General features: G+C 38.0%; 1 protein-coding gene across 3 annotated transcripts in view; it reads left to right on the forward strand.

Annotated features, from left to right (window-relative positions):
- DPP4 (dipeptidyl-peptidase 4) overlaps positions 1 to 17,818 on the forward strand; it is an 84,984-nt gene that overhangs the window by 54,577 nt on the left and 12,589 nt on the right. For all 3 annotated transcript variants that reach the window (XM_010858965.1, XM_010858964.1, XM_010858966.1), the window contains 11 exons: positions 338 to 445; positions 719 to 786; positions 1,950 to 2,003; positions 2,384 to 2,505; positions 4,226 to 4,273; positions 4,514 to 4,612; positions 6,717 to 6,786; positions 10,174 to 10,368; positions 12,737 to 12,791; positions 13,411 to 13,510; positions 16,357 to 16,421. In XM_010858965.1, coding sequence (XP_010857267.1) covers positions 338 to 445; positions 719 to 786; positions 1,950 to 2,003; positions 2,384 to 2,505; positions 4,226 to 4,273; positions 4,514 to 4,612; positions 6,717 to 6,786; positions 10,174 to 10,368; positions 12,737 to 12,791; positions 13,411 to 13,510; positions 16,357 to 16,421 — 984 coding nt within the window. The remainder of the gene's footprint in view (positions 1 to 337; positions 446 to 718; positions 787 to 1,949; positions 2,004 to 2,383; positions 2,506 to 4,225; positions 4,274 to 4,513; positions 4,613 to 6,716; positions 6,787 to 10,173; positions 10,369 to 12,736; positions 12,792 to 13,410; positions 13,511 to 16,356; positions 16,422 to 17,818) is intronic.

The following is a 17,818-nucleotide window of genomic DNA, read 5'->3' on the forward strand; positions in this document are numbered from 1 at the left end:
TAGAGAATCCCAGGGATGGGGGAGCCTGGTGGGCTGCCGTCTATGGGGTCGCACAGAGTCGGACACGACTGAAGCAACTTAGCAGCAGAAGCAGCAGCAGCAGCCACCTGGGAAGCCCATTCTTTCATTTGCTGCCCACCAGAAAGCCCTTAGGAGTTAAATCTTTTGTCTGTATTTTCTAGGAGAATTTTCTCTTGAGACCCTCTGATTGCATTTGGCAAGTAAATGAATCATGGGTTTTGAGCATAGGTGTTGGAAGAACTTTCTGAAACTAAAACTGGTACTGAGCTAAGACTAATGTGCTTTAACATGTTTCGTGTTTTCTATTATTTTCTAGTTTAGGCCTGCAGAGCCTCATTTTACCTCTGACGGGAATAGCTTCTACAAGATCATTAGCAACGAAGAGGGTTACAAACACATTTGTCACTTCCAAACAGATAAGAGAGTGAGTATTTTTACATGATTTATTTTGGGTTGAACTCCTTTTTTGGGAAACTAATTTGAAGTGGAAATCATGTGGTAAAGTCGATCACTATGTACAAATAATTAGACTAATTCAGATACCCCGGTGGTATCTGGAGTAAGGTAGGATGGGGTAAAGAGACCCAAGAAAAAGACCTGAGATTACCTGAATTCCTGATATAAATTATTTAATCCTCCCCTTAACTTTGATCAGAGAGAGAATCTAATAAACCTATTTCTTTTTAAATCCCATCAGAATTGCACATTTATTACAAAAGGAGCCTGGGAGGTCATTGGGATAGAAGCTCTTACCAGTGATTATCTGTAAGTATTCTAATCATCAGTAGGATGTCGATGTATTTGTCAGAATCACGCCCTCCTTTACCCAGAAATAAGGAAAAAATCTTCTACAAATAAAGAGTAGTCTATTTGGAATGTGTTCAGGACTTTTTTCTTTCTAACATACGGAAGCCTTAATGATTTTCACATATGCTCAGCAGACTTGATACCATGCCACCAAGCAGCACTACCTCTTGCTCTTACCTGCTTTACATTAGAAATGCTGCAGCCTCTTTTTCTTAAACGTTTTGGAACACTGAACTATTCTGGGGCATTTTGATAGATTTCAGCTGACGCCGTATGTTTAGAAGGCTTGGAGAGGCTACTGTACCTGTCTCAGCCTTCACCTGTGGCAAACGGAAAGCTCTGTGGAGGCTGTCGATGACCATGCACACGATGGCGGGTCAGGGAGTGTTGTTTTCCACTAGAACCTGAGGCACTTTTATAATTTTGTATCAGTTTCACCACAGAGGAGTTTTGCCATTGCTCAAAGCAGTTTTTGAAGGTCCTGTTTAAAAGTGGCTCTGCCACTCTCAGAAGGATAGGGCACCTGCCACCGAGTGGTCTGTTATGAAACAGAGAATTTGGAAAACAGTACAGATAAATGGGGGCTTCCCTGGTTGGTAAAGAATCTACCTGCAATGCAGGAGACCTGGGTTCGATCCCTGGGTTGGGAAAATCCCCTGGAGAAAGAAAAGGCAACCTACTCCAGCATTTTTGCCTGGGAAATCCCATGGACAGAGGAGCCTGGCAGGCTACAGTCCATGGGGTTGCAAGAGTCAGACACAACTTACTGACTAACCCACCACCACCACATAGATAAATGGGGCTTCACCTTCAGGCTAGTTGTCCAGTCTTATTTTTCTGAAAGAAGACTTTTTTGAGTCTTTACTTGTCATTTTAACTAAGGGAGTAATCCTCATATTCAGATACTTCAGCCTGTTAAAAAAAAAAAAAAAAGAGTCCCCTATTTAGAGATGATGCCCCTATTTCTGAGAAATAAAAGAGCAGGAAAAATGATACAAGTAGAGCAAGCACTAATACACATGCGCCTGTATGACTACTAATGCTGGTAGTTGAGTTAAAGGGAGTATACTTGACTTTTTCTGTAAAACATAATTAATACATTTCATTTGTTTTCTCCCCAGATACTACATTAGCAATGAATATAAAGGAATGCCAGGTGCAAGAAATCTTTATAAGTAAGAGTTTTATCAAATTGTTAATGAGCTTTTAGCTAATGAACATTTTCGGCTCTTATGTTTTCATTTTTTATTTTATTTTTTTGCCTAGTCCTAATATATTAAATTGGAACTACTATCGAATGCTTTTATTCCTGTATAAACCAACCCATATGTCATCAAAAGAGCATGACTTTATAGATGCTTTGTGATATTTGCAAACAATAGGAGGTTTGAGGTTATCATGGATTAATTCCTGCATTTATTGCATATTAACTCATTAAGTTTCATGAGTATTTCTTGGCATTCTGATATCTTTGAAACTAGTACCTGGCATTATTTAATTCCTTCTTTCATTTATCCCTTTATCAAGTACTTAATTTCCACCATTGGTTTTACAGAATCCAACTTAATGACTACACAAAAGTGACATGCCTCAGTTGTGAGCTGAATCCAGACAGGTGTCAGTATTACTCTGTATCGTTCAGTCAAGAGGCAAAGTACTATCAGCTGAGATGTTCCGGTAAGTTTGAACTGAGCAGAGGGTACCCACAAAGTCCCTCTCAAGTCACTCCCTCCATCCCCTCCCCTCTCTGGACAACCTTCTCACCACCCTCCTGGCTCAGCATCTCCATCCCTGAAACCTCCTTTTCAGTGTCCAGTTTAGGAAATATTTTTCTGCCTTGATCACTTCTCTCCTATTGAATCTGAATGCATGAAATCACAGAAGTCCTTTTCCCTTTCCACTCACGGGTAAGTGGTGAGTTAGCCATCCTTCTTTCCCCTTCTAACCAAGAGGCTTGCTTTTAGGCTGAAAGCACACGTACCCAGAGCTTATGTATGGCAGAGGCACTTGCATCCTTATGTACACACCAGTGTGCATTTTTAGTGCAAATTATAATTGTGTGCACTTGCCCCTTTAAATGAGAAAAATGTATGTAAGGCGGGTCCTGTGACCCAGCCTGCTCACAGCTTCATCTTCTGTAACTGTTGTTATTACTGTTTTCTTTATTAAAAATGAAGAAATCTGGACAAAGAGAGGTAATGTGATTTCACAGGTCATGCAGCCTTAAGAAGTACAAGAGGGTTTAGACACAGGCCTCTGCCATTAAACACTAGATTACTTCTCAAAGTGAGAGGAAGAAATTTGGATATTCTGAAAAGTTGACAAGAACTGTCCATTGCCAAAAAGAGGTCTCCTTATCCGAACCTTTCTGCATTGGCACATTTTCTTTAATATCATATTTTCCTTCCTAGTTCTTTACTATGGCTGTTTCCAGTCACCATTTTGGGGCATGTGTTTTATGTATATTAGGCACTGTGCTCAAGTTTTGTATTCATGATCTTATTTGATCCTTAATAAAACTCTGTAATGTAGATATGATTATCCTAATTTTATACATGAAGAGACTGAAGCATAGGTATGCTGTCCTAAGTCACAAAGCAGGAAAGTCAAGGACTCAATCCCAGGTCCTTAGAATGCCTCCACTGTGGTTCTGATCAAATGTAAAAATTAATAGTGTGATCCAAATGTGTCAAAATTAAATAGCTCACTAAGTAGCTTTTTCTATACATTACCTTCCACTCTGCAACCACCACAGTTGGGATAAATAGTGAAGATCTGAGCGTGTGAGAAAAACACGTTCGCATGCCAGGAAGGAATCGCTTATCCAAGTCAGGCACATTGCAGATGTGCCGCCTGGCCCAGCCCTCCATAGTGGGGACAGCAGCGGAGGGGATCTGCCCTTTGAAGGTGGGGAAGTGGAAAGTGGAGTGGCAGTGGAGTGTTGGTGGCGGGGTACCTGTCTCCTGAGCTCCACCCCTAGTGGGCAGGGCCTGCTAGAGGGTGTGGCCTCTCTGGACCTCGGAGTTAGAGCCAGGAAGGCTGGGGGCTTACTCTGGGCCTCAGAGGCTTAGTTCACAGAAAAAAAATTGGGTTCAGACATGATAATGTGCGTAAGGCACTAAGCAGGGCCAGCTGTGCAATTTCTGTTTCATTCTCCAGAGCTCGGTACCTTCCCAGTAATATTAATACTTCTTAGACTCAAATTGCGCTCGTTTTAAGGAAAAAGAAAATCAGCTAACACTTATAAGCCTCTTATCCACTGTGATATTTACTCTATCAAAGCTAAGTGGTGTCAAAGTTATATCAAAGTTAAATGGTAACAAATGCTATTTTTGAAAAATATGGTATTTTTTTTTAAAGCTCTGAAATATATTTTTTTCCCTGATTATTTTAACAGGTCCCGGTCTGCCCCTCTATACTCTGCATAACAGCAACAATGATAAAGGTAACATTTTCATATTTTACCCTTGGTTTGCTTTTTAGGAAAGTGTGTGTGAATAGGAGCAACATGTGCTTAGCATAATGGGATTTTCTTCAGCTTTAGAGTGTCTTGACAATGACTTGAACACAAGGCTTAAAATATGAAGTATGTATAGTTTCATCAGTGAATCACCCACTTGTTCCTTATTGCTTTGCACAATCCAAATTCTTCACGTTGTAACAAATGCTTCAAATGTTTGTTGAGAACTGAGAGTCCTGGAAAACAATTCAGATTTGGATCAAGTGCTGCAGGATGTCCAGATGCCCTCAAAGAAACTGGACTTCATTCATTTGCATGGGACAAGTAAGTGAAATTTCTCTCGGAATGTAACTTTTCATGGAAACACCAATAAAATTATAACCAAATGTAACTTGATCTGACAGTATGTATTTTATACATAAATCTATTATAATGTTACTTTTTCATAAAATGTTCTATCACAAGAATGACTAGTTTTATATTTTTTAATCTAAAAATATAATATTCTACATAAAATATATTATTTTAAATGGAAAATATTTGGATAAAATGCACTGTTGCTAGCTAGTTCAGCATCATCCCATTAGTAATTTTATTCTACTATTAAGTATTAATTGTGTTTTTAACAATGAAATACTAATATATTTTACCTTTAACCCAAACAGATTGAAAATGACTTGTGTAAAAAAGTTTAAGTTTGGCTATAAAATGTTGAAACTTCAGTCCCAGGACAGAAATCTTGAATTTTTCCTAACTTCCTCTCCATGATAGGCCCTAGCCTAGTGGCCCGATCGTGTATTATGTTCAGGGACCACTAAGAACAAGGGGTTTCTTTGAGTAGGAAATCCTGTCATTTTTTTGTAGTTGTTTTTGTTTGTTTTTTCCATTAAGGGCTAATAATTCATAGGGAAGGGGGGGATCCATTAAGAGTGATTTATTTTAGATTATTTTTTAATAAAAGCTAATAGTAGAAGGCATTCAGCTCCTCCAGTTTTAAGTGTCAGGAAAAGCATGGAGAGTGGAGGGTGCTTCTGAGGAAGAGCTTAGAGCAATGCTCCTGAAACTGCAGGTGCTTATGGCTCACCTGGGACCTCATTAATGTGCACATTTTGAGCCAGCCGGTGAGCGTGGGCCCAGGATTGACGCTTGTAATAAACTCCCACGTGATGCTAGTGCTGCTGGCCCTTGAATCTGGTTTGACTGGCAAGGGCTTAGGGTTTTGAAGAGCTAACTGGACTTCCTGGAACAGAAGGCATTGAATATTACAATATAACATATTAAATATTTGGATGTGACCCCCAGAGAAGAGACTGTGCATCTTAAATATAGGAAGTAAAACATTTCCAGTTAACTAGTGTTGATTCAAACAAAGGAGAGATCAAATACTGGGTTTGACATATTTTTAAAAAGCATAGTGATTGACTGATAGTTTGACATTCTACTCAAATATAAAAGAGACTAAAATTTTTGTTCTCATAAGCACATTTGATCAGAAAGCATAAAATAACCAGCAAAATACAAATTAAAGAAAAATCTACCTATATAAATATTTTACTCCAAAACTTTTCTTTTTTTCCTCAACTAAAATAATTATAACAACCAAAATACAAAAGAAAGGTGAACATAAGGAAGAAACATCTCTAGAGATAAGGATTTTTTTCCTTGTAGGTTAAATCTACTGAAGCTGGAAATAATCTTATTAAAATATGAAACAACTCTCCTCTCTCTCTTTCTCTCTCATTTTTAAAGATTAGTCTAACTAATAAGCCTGAATTTGGTAGCAAAGGTAACCAATTTATTGTTTAGGGACAAATTTTATTAACCTGATGTTAAATCAAACGGAGCGAATTAAACGGACCTGCACAAGATCGTGCAGAACAGTTTGCCCCACATAAACCTAGCTTCATTCTGCGAAACACAGAGCTGGGAATGGGAACTCAGCTTGCAGCCTGGGATGGCAACAAGAATTACAAAAATGTTATTAAATCAGAATTTTAAAATAGTGTTAAGGCCAACTAAAAATCCTAAACATCTTCAAAGAAATTCAAGACGAGGAAAACATTTTGGAGGAAAACTTAGAACATAAGCCATAAACAAACTAGATAAGTAGATCAGATGCCAAAGAACAGAATCATAAAAACAAAACATTAGCAATTCTAAGATGCACTTTTATTTTACAAAACACCAATGTATTTAATAGACCCATTAGAAACAAATTCGTTTTAACCTGAAACTAGTATTTTAACCTGAAAGAGAATATTTTTTATAGCTGAAAAGCATGCTAAATCAAAACAGTTCATTTTCTTTTTCTATTCTAATTTAACAAATTGCTAAACGCTACATGTTACTTGTCACTGACAGAGATAAGAAACCAAAACCACGTGCTAATGTGTTCTTAATTCATTAATTAATCTTTCTGTTTGTTTAGAATTTTGGTATCAGATGATCTTGCCTCCTCATTTTGATAAATCCAAGAAATATCCTCTGCTATTAGAAGTGTAAGTATTCAAGCTAAAGGAATAATGTAGAAGCTAACCATTGTCCATATTTACCCAGTGTAGCTCACTGAAAAATAGAGACAAATGCATCCTTTCTCTCTTCCTGGATTATTGTAGAGCAATTTTAATAATTCTTCCATTTTGCAATCAGAGATCCAAGCCTGTATTGTCTACCATCTTTCTAATAGAGAAGCTAGACACTCTTTTTCCCTCATAATGGCATATGGGTTTTGTTTTTTTTTTTTTTTTCCCCCTTGAACTGCAAGAGAATTTGAAAGAGATCCTCAAGTCCCAATTTGCATCCTTACCTCTTAGATATTTTAATAAGCAATAGATGGGTATTACTAGTCTTCACAGTTTCCTTATCCCTAAATTTACCCAGATATCTCTCATTGGTGGTCTATTAATTCATTCCAGTGTCAGGTTTCTCTTTATTTAGTTCCTGAAATATCATTGCCTGGTATTTTCCATTCCCATTTTTGGTGAAGAGAAGATATGATATGAGAAAGTATTCATTATATAATTTAAACTTCTCCAAGTCCTAGACAAAATTATGAAATCACAAGTCTTTGAAGAGTAAATGTGAGCTCCCATGAGGTCTAACTATGGTATCTTTGTATTTTGGGTAATTAGTAGGAAAGCATTTTACTTCAATCTTTCCAAAATTGCCCTGACTCACATATAGGGCCACAATGCCACTCTTCCTATCCCAGCTTGCCTCATTTCCCTTATTCAAAACTAAACAAACCAGCACACATGCTATGTGCCTGCTGCATGCCGGGTAATTTGCCTTATTCTGTCCACACTGCAAGCCTGTGTAGTCAGTTCTATCGGGTCCATTATACAGAAAAGAAAACTGAAAACTTGGGGATACTTTCCATTTGTTACTACCAAAAAAAAAGAAAAGAAGGAATATAGATACTAACATGAGACACACCCTTTATACAGCACGTTCCCCTGCATTTACAATTCCATGTAAGCCAAACATAAAAGTTCAGAAAAAGAGAAAGAGGTATTTTAAACTTTCAGATACACTGTTGGATTCTCATTACACCTAATTTAGTCAAATTTTGACTACAATAACATTCACTTGCTTGGGGCCTTAGCCCCAGTACTGAACAAGATTCTTTACAATTAAAAAAGAGTAATGTTTTGACACAAGAGTTTGTTTAAAAAGAAAAAAAGTGATATTTTTATCTTCTTGGAATCCTCAGTAAGTAATAACTAAATCTCCCTTTCATTAGGAAAGTTTTAAAAAACATGGTAAATTCAGGCCCAGTTCTTTTCAGTGATTTTCCTCTTCATTTTCTTAGATGTCAAAATCTTTGTTTTCTATTTTTAAAAATAATGTTGCTTAATCTTCAAGTTTATTTAACCTGACACATAGTTAATACTAAGGGAACCTATTAACTCTACCAAATTTAGTATCATTGAAAGGACCAGGGTATTTCACAAGTTAAAAAAAATGTTTACTTGCTTAAGAAATTCATGAATGCCTTCTTTTTCTAAAACTTAGAATGATACAATATCTAGTGTAAAATTAAAGTTGCACAATGGAAAAAACAGAAACAAAAACGTGAAAGTGTTAGTCAATCAGTTGTGTCCAGCTCTTTGCAACCCCATGAACTGTAGCCCATCAGGCTCCTCTGTCCATGGAATTCTCCAGGCAAGAATAATGGAGTGGGTAGACATTCCCTTCTCCAGGAGATCTTCCCAACCCAGGGATGGAACCCAGGTTTCCTGCATTGCAGGCACATTCTTACCTATCTGAGTCAAAATTAAAGTCATATAATATTTGGCTTAAAACTGAAGTTCTTTTGACTGCCATCCCCAAGGAAAGGGAGGAAGATGTTAACAAAGATGTCCAAGCAGGTCTTGTCCAATCCTGTTGGCAGAGAGAGTGAACAGATGAGTAGGAGAGATGGGCTGGGAAGGGAAAAGTTACCCGAGAAGTTCTGGGTCCAGGAGTCTTGTAGATCATGCAAAGAAGACCTATTTACAAGACCCGATGACCTGGAGGGAATGTCTTGATTAACAAATGGAAATGAGAGGGCTTGATGAAGACTGTACACACAGCTATGTATGGATAAGTTACAGCCTGTGAAGAATGCAGCTATGAGAGAATTAAACTTGTTAATAAGTAGAATACCAACAATAACCCATTTTCCAATAGTCTATTTCTTTCTCCTTTGAAGTTTGTTTTTTTTGTTTGTTTGTTTGTTTTGGCTGCACCATATGGCATGCAGGATCTTAGTTCTCTAACCAGGGATCGAACCCATGCCTCCTGCACTGGGAGTGCGGTCTTAACCACTGGATCGCCAGTGAAGTCCCTTCTTTGAGGTGTCCGTTCATACTTTGGCCCATTCTACAGTGCCTTGTGGAGCCTTAGTGAACAGCACTGTGCTGGCCATTGAAGCAAATGCAGTGCATATCCTACAACAGTCAAAGTCCTTAAGGAAGTAAGTGAAGTCGCTCATTCGTGTCCTACTCTTTGCAACCCCATGGACTGTAGCCTACCAGGCTCCTCTGTCCATGGGATTTTCCAGGCAATAGTACTGGAGTGGATTGCTATTTCCTTCTCCAGCGGATCTTCCTGACCCAGGGATCGAACCCCCATTGTAGACAGACGCTTTACTGTCTGAGCCACCAGGGAAGTCCTCAAGAAGTTCTAATCAAGGAAACGTGTAGTCTAAGAGTGTTTGTAAGCTCAATCAGAAAGATATATTTGAAGCTGCATTTATTGTCATCGTCATTATTTTTTCATAACACAACTCCCCTCTTCTAATTGTTAGAGTATTTACTTCTTTTATTTCCAAGATACATGCAACCTAGTAAACATTGGACTCGGAGAAAGCGATGGCAGCCCACTCCAGTACTCTTGCCTGGAATATCCCATGGATGGAGGAGCCTGGTAGGCTGCAGTCCATGGGGTCGCGAAGAGTCGGACACGACTGAGCGACTTCACTTTCACTTTTCACTTTCATGCATTGGAGAAGGAAATGGCAACCCACTCCAATATTCTTGCCTGGAGAATCCCAGGGACGGGGGAGCCTGGTGGGCTGCTGTCTATGGGGTTGCAGAGTCGGATATGACTGAAGTGACTTAGCAGCGGCAGCAGCAAACATTGGCCTGTGAAGTCTGTGTTTCATAGCAATCTTCAAAGATAAAACTGATGGGCATCTTCGGAGGAAACACACAGCCATTATAGTCATGTTGTCATGACTATCAAGTTTGACAGGACCCACTGAGAACACCCTGGCGGCTGGCACGATTTCAGGCTCATGAACAGGAAAGATGTACACTTCTTGTCCACAGGGAATTAGAAACGCAAGCCCTCTTCATTTGATTCAGGAAAACCACAAAGGCTAACAATTTGGGATTTTTCAGATATGCAGGCCCCTGTAGTCAAAAAGCAGATGCTATCTTCAGACTCAACTGGGCTACTTACCTTGCAAGCACAGAAAACATTATAGTAGCTAGCTTTGATGGCAGAGGAAGTGGTTACCAAGGAGATAAGATCATGCACGCAATCAACAGAAGATTGGGAACATTTGAAGTTGAAGATCAAATTGAAGCAACCAGGTGAGTGACTAGGAGGTGAATTCAGAGGCTATTTAATTCCCCGCCTCCCATTTATATTTTAAAGTTGTGAAGTATAAAGAATTTCAAGTGTCCTGGGAAGAATCATTCATCCTTGGGCTGGATTTTTAGTGAAAATATTATGTTTAGACTTAGAAAGGGAATTGATATGTGTGCTACCATCTTCTAGCAATAGGGACTCAGCATTCATCAAACACATGGACAAAACAGGGATAAATGTGCCTCTGAGTAAACATCTAACTAAACAAGCAAGCCACCCCTATAGTCAAGGATAAATAGAGGAGATTGGTGTACATTTATGTCAGAGTAAGATGACAGCCATGTAGTCTTAGGAGTGGTTCCTACATTCTGCTGAGTTGAGAGTTCCTCCCCCAGTTTGGGAAAGTTGTGGAATACGACCGTTGTCACTCAGTTATAAGGGATTCTTTAAGGATGAATCACATCAGTTGTGAGACTATAAATAGATGTGGTGTGACTTCAGAAAGATTTTACTCTTAATTGGTGGTTATCCTGGAGTGCACATGTAACATGCACTGTTTTACCTGCCTTATCCCTGAAGCTACCCAGCAACCCTCAGAGATGAGTGTTCAGACCTTACACTTCAGGTAAAGACATGGAGGCTCTTAGGTTAGATAATTTGCCAAGACTGATCAGGTCTTGAATCTGGGTTTCCCTTCAACTTTCTTTCAGTTGCATTCAACCAGTAAATGGGGAATGTAGTCTTTGAGGTTCCATAACCAACTGCAGAGATGTCTGGAAAGCATAATAAATTAACGATTTTAAATAGTGTGAAATTAGAAACTAGGAAATGGAAAAAAAAATTGTGAATGATTAAATGGATGGAAGAAAATGCCTTTAAAAAAAGGAACAACCAACAAGGAGAAAAGATGACAATTTATTAAGTAATCCTAAATCTGTTAAATCAAAGTTAATGATTAGCTATTTTCCTTGAAAGTAAAAAAAATAAATAAGATTTAGATATGAGCATAAGTTGTTTTCAGGAGCGAGGCTTTGATATTTTTACAAATTCATTTTTATTTATCCAGATTTGTCCTCTGTGAGAAAGGGCATGGCTTCCAGCGCCTCTCAAGTCTAAAATGATAGAATTGTGTTACCCACAATATACAACTCTGTTTCAGAAGTAATGAGTAGTTGCTTTTCAGCAACTCAAAGGAACTATGTACAACAACACAGATGAATCTCACAGACTGTTGAGTGAAAGAAACCAGGAACAAAAGTATATACCTTATATCCACAATCGAATTTATATTGGTACAAAGTCAGGTGAAAGTCTTCTGGGATTCAATGAAAGAGTTTTTGTTTTTTTCAAAGAGAAAAATGACCCAGAGGCTTCTGGGTGATAGTATTGCCCCATTTTTTGGTTTAAGGTATGTTCACTCTGTAAAGGCTTATGAGCTTGTACACTTGTGATTTGGTACACGTTTCTGTATGTATGTGTTCTAAGTTTAAAAAGTTTACATGGAGAAGATGAGTTGAAAACTACTTACATTGAATTTTTTCTAATATTGCTTAACTCAGAGCAGTCTAAGACATATACCGTCAATTGGAAACAAAGGTTCTTAAGGTCGCATATAGGTCAGTGTGAGGGTCCCCCACCTCCCTCGATACTACCAAGTTAAGAACCCCATTTGCTAGATTTTTTTTTAAGTAAACCAATTGCCTTTTGATGTAAGGCTAAAACTAAGAAATAGATGCAAAGAATATTTTTCTTCTTTCTTTACCTGGATTCCAACCACACAATTTAGTGACAGAAAGACATCTTAGTCCTTCAAGGAAGAACTGCCTCATATTTCACAGTGTTGAGATAACTAATCAACACCCATCATAAGAAGGGATGTATTTAGAGAATGGTGTTTAAGTCCTCAGGTAGGGGGCCCAGAGATAGTTCTCAGCCCTACACAGATGTTCTCCATGCTCCCATGTTTCTCTATTGCAGGGGCAGCCTCTCTAAACTGAAGAACATCTGGAGAGGTTTAAATTCAATTATGTTAAAAAAAAGTGCATCTGGGCTGCAAATTTTTATATACAGCTGTGAAAAAAACAGCCAGGATTTGTTTTCTGTGAATCATACACACACACACACACATACACACACACACAGACATAATTTTTATGGACTCCAAAACAAGTAAACCTTGTTCATCTGGCTCTTAAATTTAAAATGATAGATATTGATCTCAGGTGTTTATTTGATTGCTGGCAGCAATTAATCTTAATTTCTAAGAGAATGAAATAGAGAACAAATGGCAGGGTTTCACATTTGTGCGGTTACCTTCGTTTTCTATACACAGTGTGATACTAATTCGTGGACTTCCTCCATGCATTTTAGACAGTTTTCAAAAATGGGATTTGTGGACGACAAACGGATTGCAATTTGGGGCTGGGTGAGTACTTTGGCTGATGTGTTCCTTAGTGAATATAATCCAAAACAGGATAATTTACTTTTGTTTGTACATATTTGGAGGTGTAAATCACAACCATCATGTCCATCTAAGAAGGTCCAAATGTCTTAGATTTCTGGGCAATGAGTCCTCCCCAGGCTTACACTTTTGTTTATTACAATGGGGAAAGGAGGTGAGCAAGTAAGAAGAGGCAAGAAAGAGGGATAAAGAGAAGGAAAGATAGAGGGGGAGAGGGAAGGAGAGACACTTTTTCTCAGGAGTCCAAAAAAGTAAAAACTTAGAGTTTATTGCCTTTTTGTTTTGTTTTTTTTTTTCTTTAACTTTTTTTTTGTTTTTGTTGTTTTGTTGTTAATTAGTACTACTCAGCAGAATGTCAATACTTTCCCTCTTATACCTACCAAGAAAAGGGACCTTGCAAGGCTCAGAACGGGTAGTCTTTAGATACTGCCCAATTAAGGCCAATTTAAACCTCCTCTATCCTGCTTTCTATCTCAAAAGAGGCACAGTATATAAAGATGTGAGAAATGTGGAAACTGCGACTTGCTTACCATATGTCCTTAATTCCTTTACCTCCATAAAAATAACTGTTTCCATTTCTTAGTCATACGGAGGGTACGTAACCTCAATGGTGCTGGGAGCAGGAAGTGGTGTGTTCAAGTGTGGAATAGCCGTGGCGCCTGTATCCAAGTGGGAGTACTATGGTAGGTGATGGCCCTCAGGTAAAGAGATGCTGAGTGCCAACCTTCACATCTCAATGCCATAATCATTCTTTTTTAGTTCCCTGTTTCTACAGTGAAGAAGCTGATTCATCTTAGATGTACTTTATGGATACCTGTAATAAAACAGTCTCACTTCTTCTGCTGTTAGGAAAGGCTGGGTGGTATTAAATGCTGCTGCTGCTGCTAAGTCGCTTCAGTAGTGTCTGACTCTGTGCGACCCAATAGACGGCAGCCCACCAGGCTCCCCGTCCCTGGGATTCTCCAGGCAAGAACACTGGAGTGGGTTGCCATTTCCTTCTCCAGTGAGTGAAAGTGAAAAGTGAAAGTAAATGCTACCTACATATTTACTTAGCAACCAATTCTGTTTCCTAAATGTCTTATCAAGAAATTATGTTTTCCACATTTTAAAACATTCCCAATGCTACGGTTCTTCAGATACCCTTCCTTACCTTTATTCTACTTTGACTTTGGGGCTTCACATATTACAAGAATAAGAAAAGTATTTCTTTCCCTTCATGTTAAGGTTGAATATAAAGTAGGATTTTGGGTGGAAAGAAGAGACTTTGGCAGGAGAACTCCTGGGGGCTTTGTTTCCACTAAGTAGGTGAAAGCCACTCTAGAATATTCTTTTCACCACTGAGAAAGTATTGTTCTCTCATACACATGTAAGGCTGTGATTCCCAAGGGGAAGGGGGAAGCAGTGGAACTCTAGGTAGTGGGGAAGAGCCAGAGGTGGTGAAAAGATGAATTATTTTCCTGTATCTCTTCTGACCCCATCTCAAGTCGTCTATGCAGTATAATGATAGAATCATTGATAATGAGTATGCTTATTAAATATTTTATGCCTTAATGTATGGTAGTATATGGTAATACCAAAGCTGTGGAAAACTCCAAAGTCAAGAGAAGCCAATGTGTAAAAGATACATCATTGTCTTTCTATTGAAAAATATTGGAGAACATGGTTAGGATTGACCCTCACATAATAGATTTGTTTTCATATAATACTTTCCTGCTTGATACTAATTGTTCTGTATGATGGCTTATTTCTGGAGACCTCTGGTGGTCAGTAAGATAATAGAAACAATCTTCATGAATTTGGAAATACATAATGGTAAGAAGAGTTCATTAAATGTATATGGACCAATCTAACAAGAACTTTCTAGAATTCCTACATATGTGAAAATTTGGACAATATTACTCAAAAATCAAATGGAAGGCGTGCATAAATGGTATTGCAAGACATACTTCTAAAAGTTTACACCGACATTAGTGAAAGTGAAAGATGCCTAGTCATGTCTGACTCTTTGCAACCCCATGGACTATACAGTCCATGGAATTCTCCAGGACAGAATACTGGAGTGGGCAGCCTTTTCCTTCTCCAGGGGATCTTCCCAATACAGGGATCGAACCCAGGTCTCCTGCATTGCAGGCAGATGCTTTACCAACTGAGCTATCAGGGAAGCCCCACATTAACCCCCGACATTAAGCATTTTTTAAATTGTATTTTAAAAAATTTAGATCTTCTTACACAAGAAAACCTGGTTAGCATAATAGGAAAGGGCTATTATGTTCTAGGACAAGAAGAATTGTGCCTGTTTGGGGGAAAAATTACTTTGCCCTTAAAAGCTATTCCTACTCCCCCACCCCATTAAACATACATCGTGTTATTTATATTTAACAAAAAATTAGGGTTAGGGTTAGGGTTAAAAGATGAACATTTTGGGAAAGTCTTATATTTTAAAGTGTGCTTTAAAATATTATATTTCCTACATTAGTGTCCTCTAGATATGTACAATTGCATATAGTCTATATTCACTTTAATCAAAATGATAAAATAATAAAAACTCATTTTAGAGGAAAATATTTTGATTTCCATAGAAAGGGCCTGAGCAATATATATGGAACAGCTAATACTAGTTATCAATGCCAGTCATTCAAAAGGGTTAGAATGTTGCTTAATCTTATTGTTTTGATGATCTATTCTTCTAAATAATTAATTAAATTGGTATGGAAATACTGGTACAATTACAGTGACATCCATTAATTTATATAGCACAATGGAAACATATTATACTTATTTACTTACTGTAACCTGGCCATTTTTCAAAAAGTTATTTCACATTTTTAAAGTTATATTGGAATTCAGCAACAATACATTTTCTCAGTGATATTTTAAGAAATATATATATGTGTACATATAGCTATATGTATATATATATATCTCTCTCCACAAAATGAGAGAAAACAGATGTTTAACTTGCTTTATGATGGAGTAGCTGAGCCAGTGTGGTGTTGTACTTCAAATAATGATAATTGAATTTTTTCCTTTCAGTCTGTCCCTCCCCCACCTAAAAGAATATGTTTTAAATGAGCAACTAGTAATTGAAAATTACGAGGTGTTTCCAGTAGGAGAGAGAATATCCTAAAGTAGGGTATATACATATGTCAGGACCAAGAAATTCAAGACAATTTAGACATTAAATGACTTGCTAATCAAGATCTTTAAGGCAGTCAGATGTTTAATGTAGTGTCCTTGTCACTGAGCACTTCACATTTGACTTTTCTGCAGATGGGTTATTGATTGGGTTTTAGGTCACCCTGTTTTGATCTCCCTCTGCCCTCCAGGGAAGGGCTAATGGGAACTGGTTACAGGGCTGAGTGTGGAAAGACAGGAGTCTGGATGCATCAACAAGCCAAGCAGAAACGATCTGAAGAAGATACTTCTGATGGTATAACACTGCGCAAATTAAGACATAAAGTAACCCAGTAAAAGGGGGTAAAGCTTTTATTGTATGAATTAAGTTTTTTTTTTCTTTTCTCCATCACAGACTCCGTGTACACAGAACGTTACATGGGTCTTCCAACTCCAGAAGACAACCTTGACTCTTACAGGGTAAGCAATGGTGAACTAGATCCATTTTATAACCTATTTATAAGTGGTATAAGAACATTTTTAAGTGAATCTATTCTAGAAAATATATATTTTTTTATTTCCAACAAAATTCTTGTTAAAAAAATAACACAGGTGGTTTAGAGTTACTCCAGTAGCTTCCCCTACTATATTCTGCATAATTACAGCCTTTATCGTATGCTATATAGGTCACAATATGCATTCATTTGGAAATACAAAGCAACACCAGATAATTACTTTAATTATAAAAAAATTTCCGTTTAGAAAACATGTCAAATTCAACATATTCCTTTAGAGCCCAGAAGACACTCTAAGTCTTTAACCACATATTAAAATTTCTTATGGTATTATCATAATTAAGATGTATGTACAAGCCTATAATTTTCTTATTCTTAGCCAAATGTGTACATTTTTTTTTCACACAAGATTTGAGTAAAGCAGGTGTCCTATAGGTGCAGGAGGGTAATACTCTGAAAAGCTCTTGAACCCAAATTACTGAATAGCATCCACCAGGCTGGTTGCTTGCTTGGAAGAGCCAGTGGGCAGGTTACTGCGCAGATGGGCTATAGCATCTGAAGTGGGGCCTGGGTGCAGCCATCATTGGCAGCCTGCATGCCAGTGTGGGTGCCACTGCAGGGCCAGGGCATCTCTTTGGTAGCACATTTGCTTCAGCTGGAATATCAGCCTAAGTACTAGGGACCCTTCAGGGCATTGCATCATTCCCCAAAACTTCCAGATTTTGTCATGTAAGTTGGAAACCCCTAAATGTACAGATGGCTGGGTCAGTCATCCGATGTTTACATTCTTCAGAGGATATTCAAAACTCTTCCCAGGACAGTGAATTAAAAAGAAAGAAAAACAATAACCCGTATAATTTAAGAGCACAACTTCTTCTCATCTGTGCCACAGCTCTCAGACGCTTGGGCTTTGTATTCATACATTGTATTCATACATTGGTCTAAGCCATAGTTGTACATTTTTGTAAGATGTCATCATCGTTAGGGGTTCTGAAGCCATTTGATCAAAGCACAATAAAATGCAAATACAATTTCCAGTTTTGCTAGACATGTACAGTTTAGTTCTACATCTTCCTTTCAGCTTTATTTAGCAAGCCTTGTGTGGGGTGTAGCGGAGAGGGGTATGAGTACATTTGTGTCTGAGTGTGTGTTTTCATCTCTGTTCACCAGTCAAAATACAAAAGTAACAACTGTATAAAATAGATTGCTGATGAGAACCTACTATGTAGCACAGGGAACTCTACTCAATGCTCTGTTGTGACCTAAATGGGAAGGAAATCCAGAAAAAGAGGAGAAATGTAAACGCATAGCTATTCACTTTGCTATACAACAGAAAATAACACAACATGATAAAGTAACTAT

This window comes from Bison bison, unplaced genomic scaffold, assembly GCF_000754665.1.
Source record: "Bison bison bison isolate TAMUID 2011002044 unplaced genomic scaffold, Bison_UMD1.0 scf7180017864452, whole genome shotgun sequence".
NCBI classification, from domain to species: Eukaryota; Metazoa; Chordata; class Mammalia; order Artiodactyla; family Bovidae; genus Bison; species Bison bison.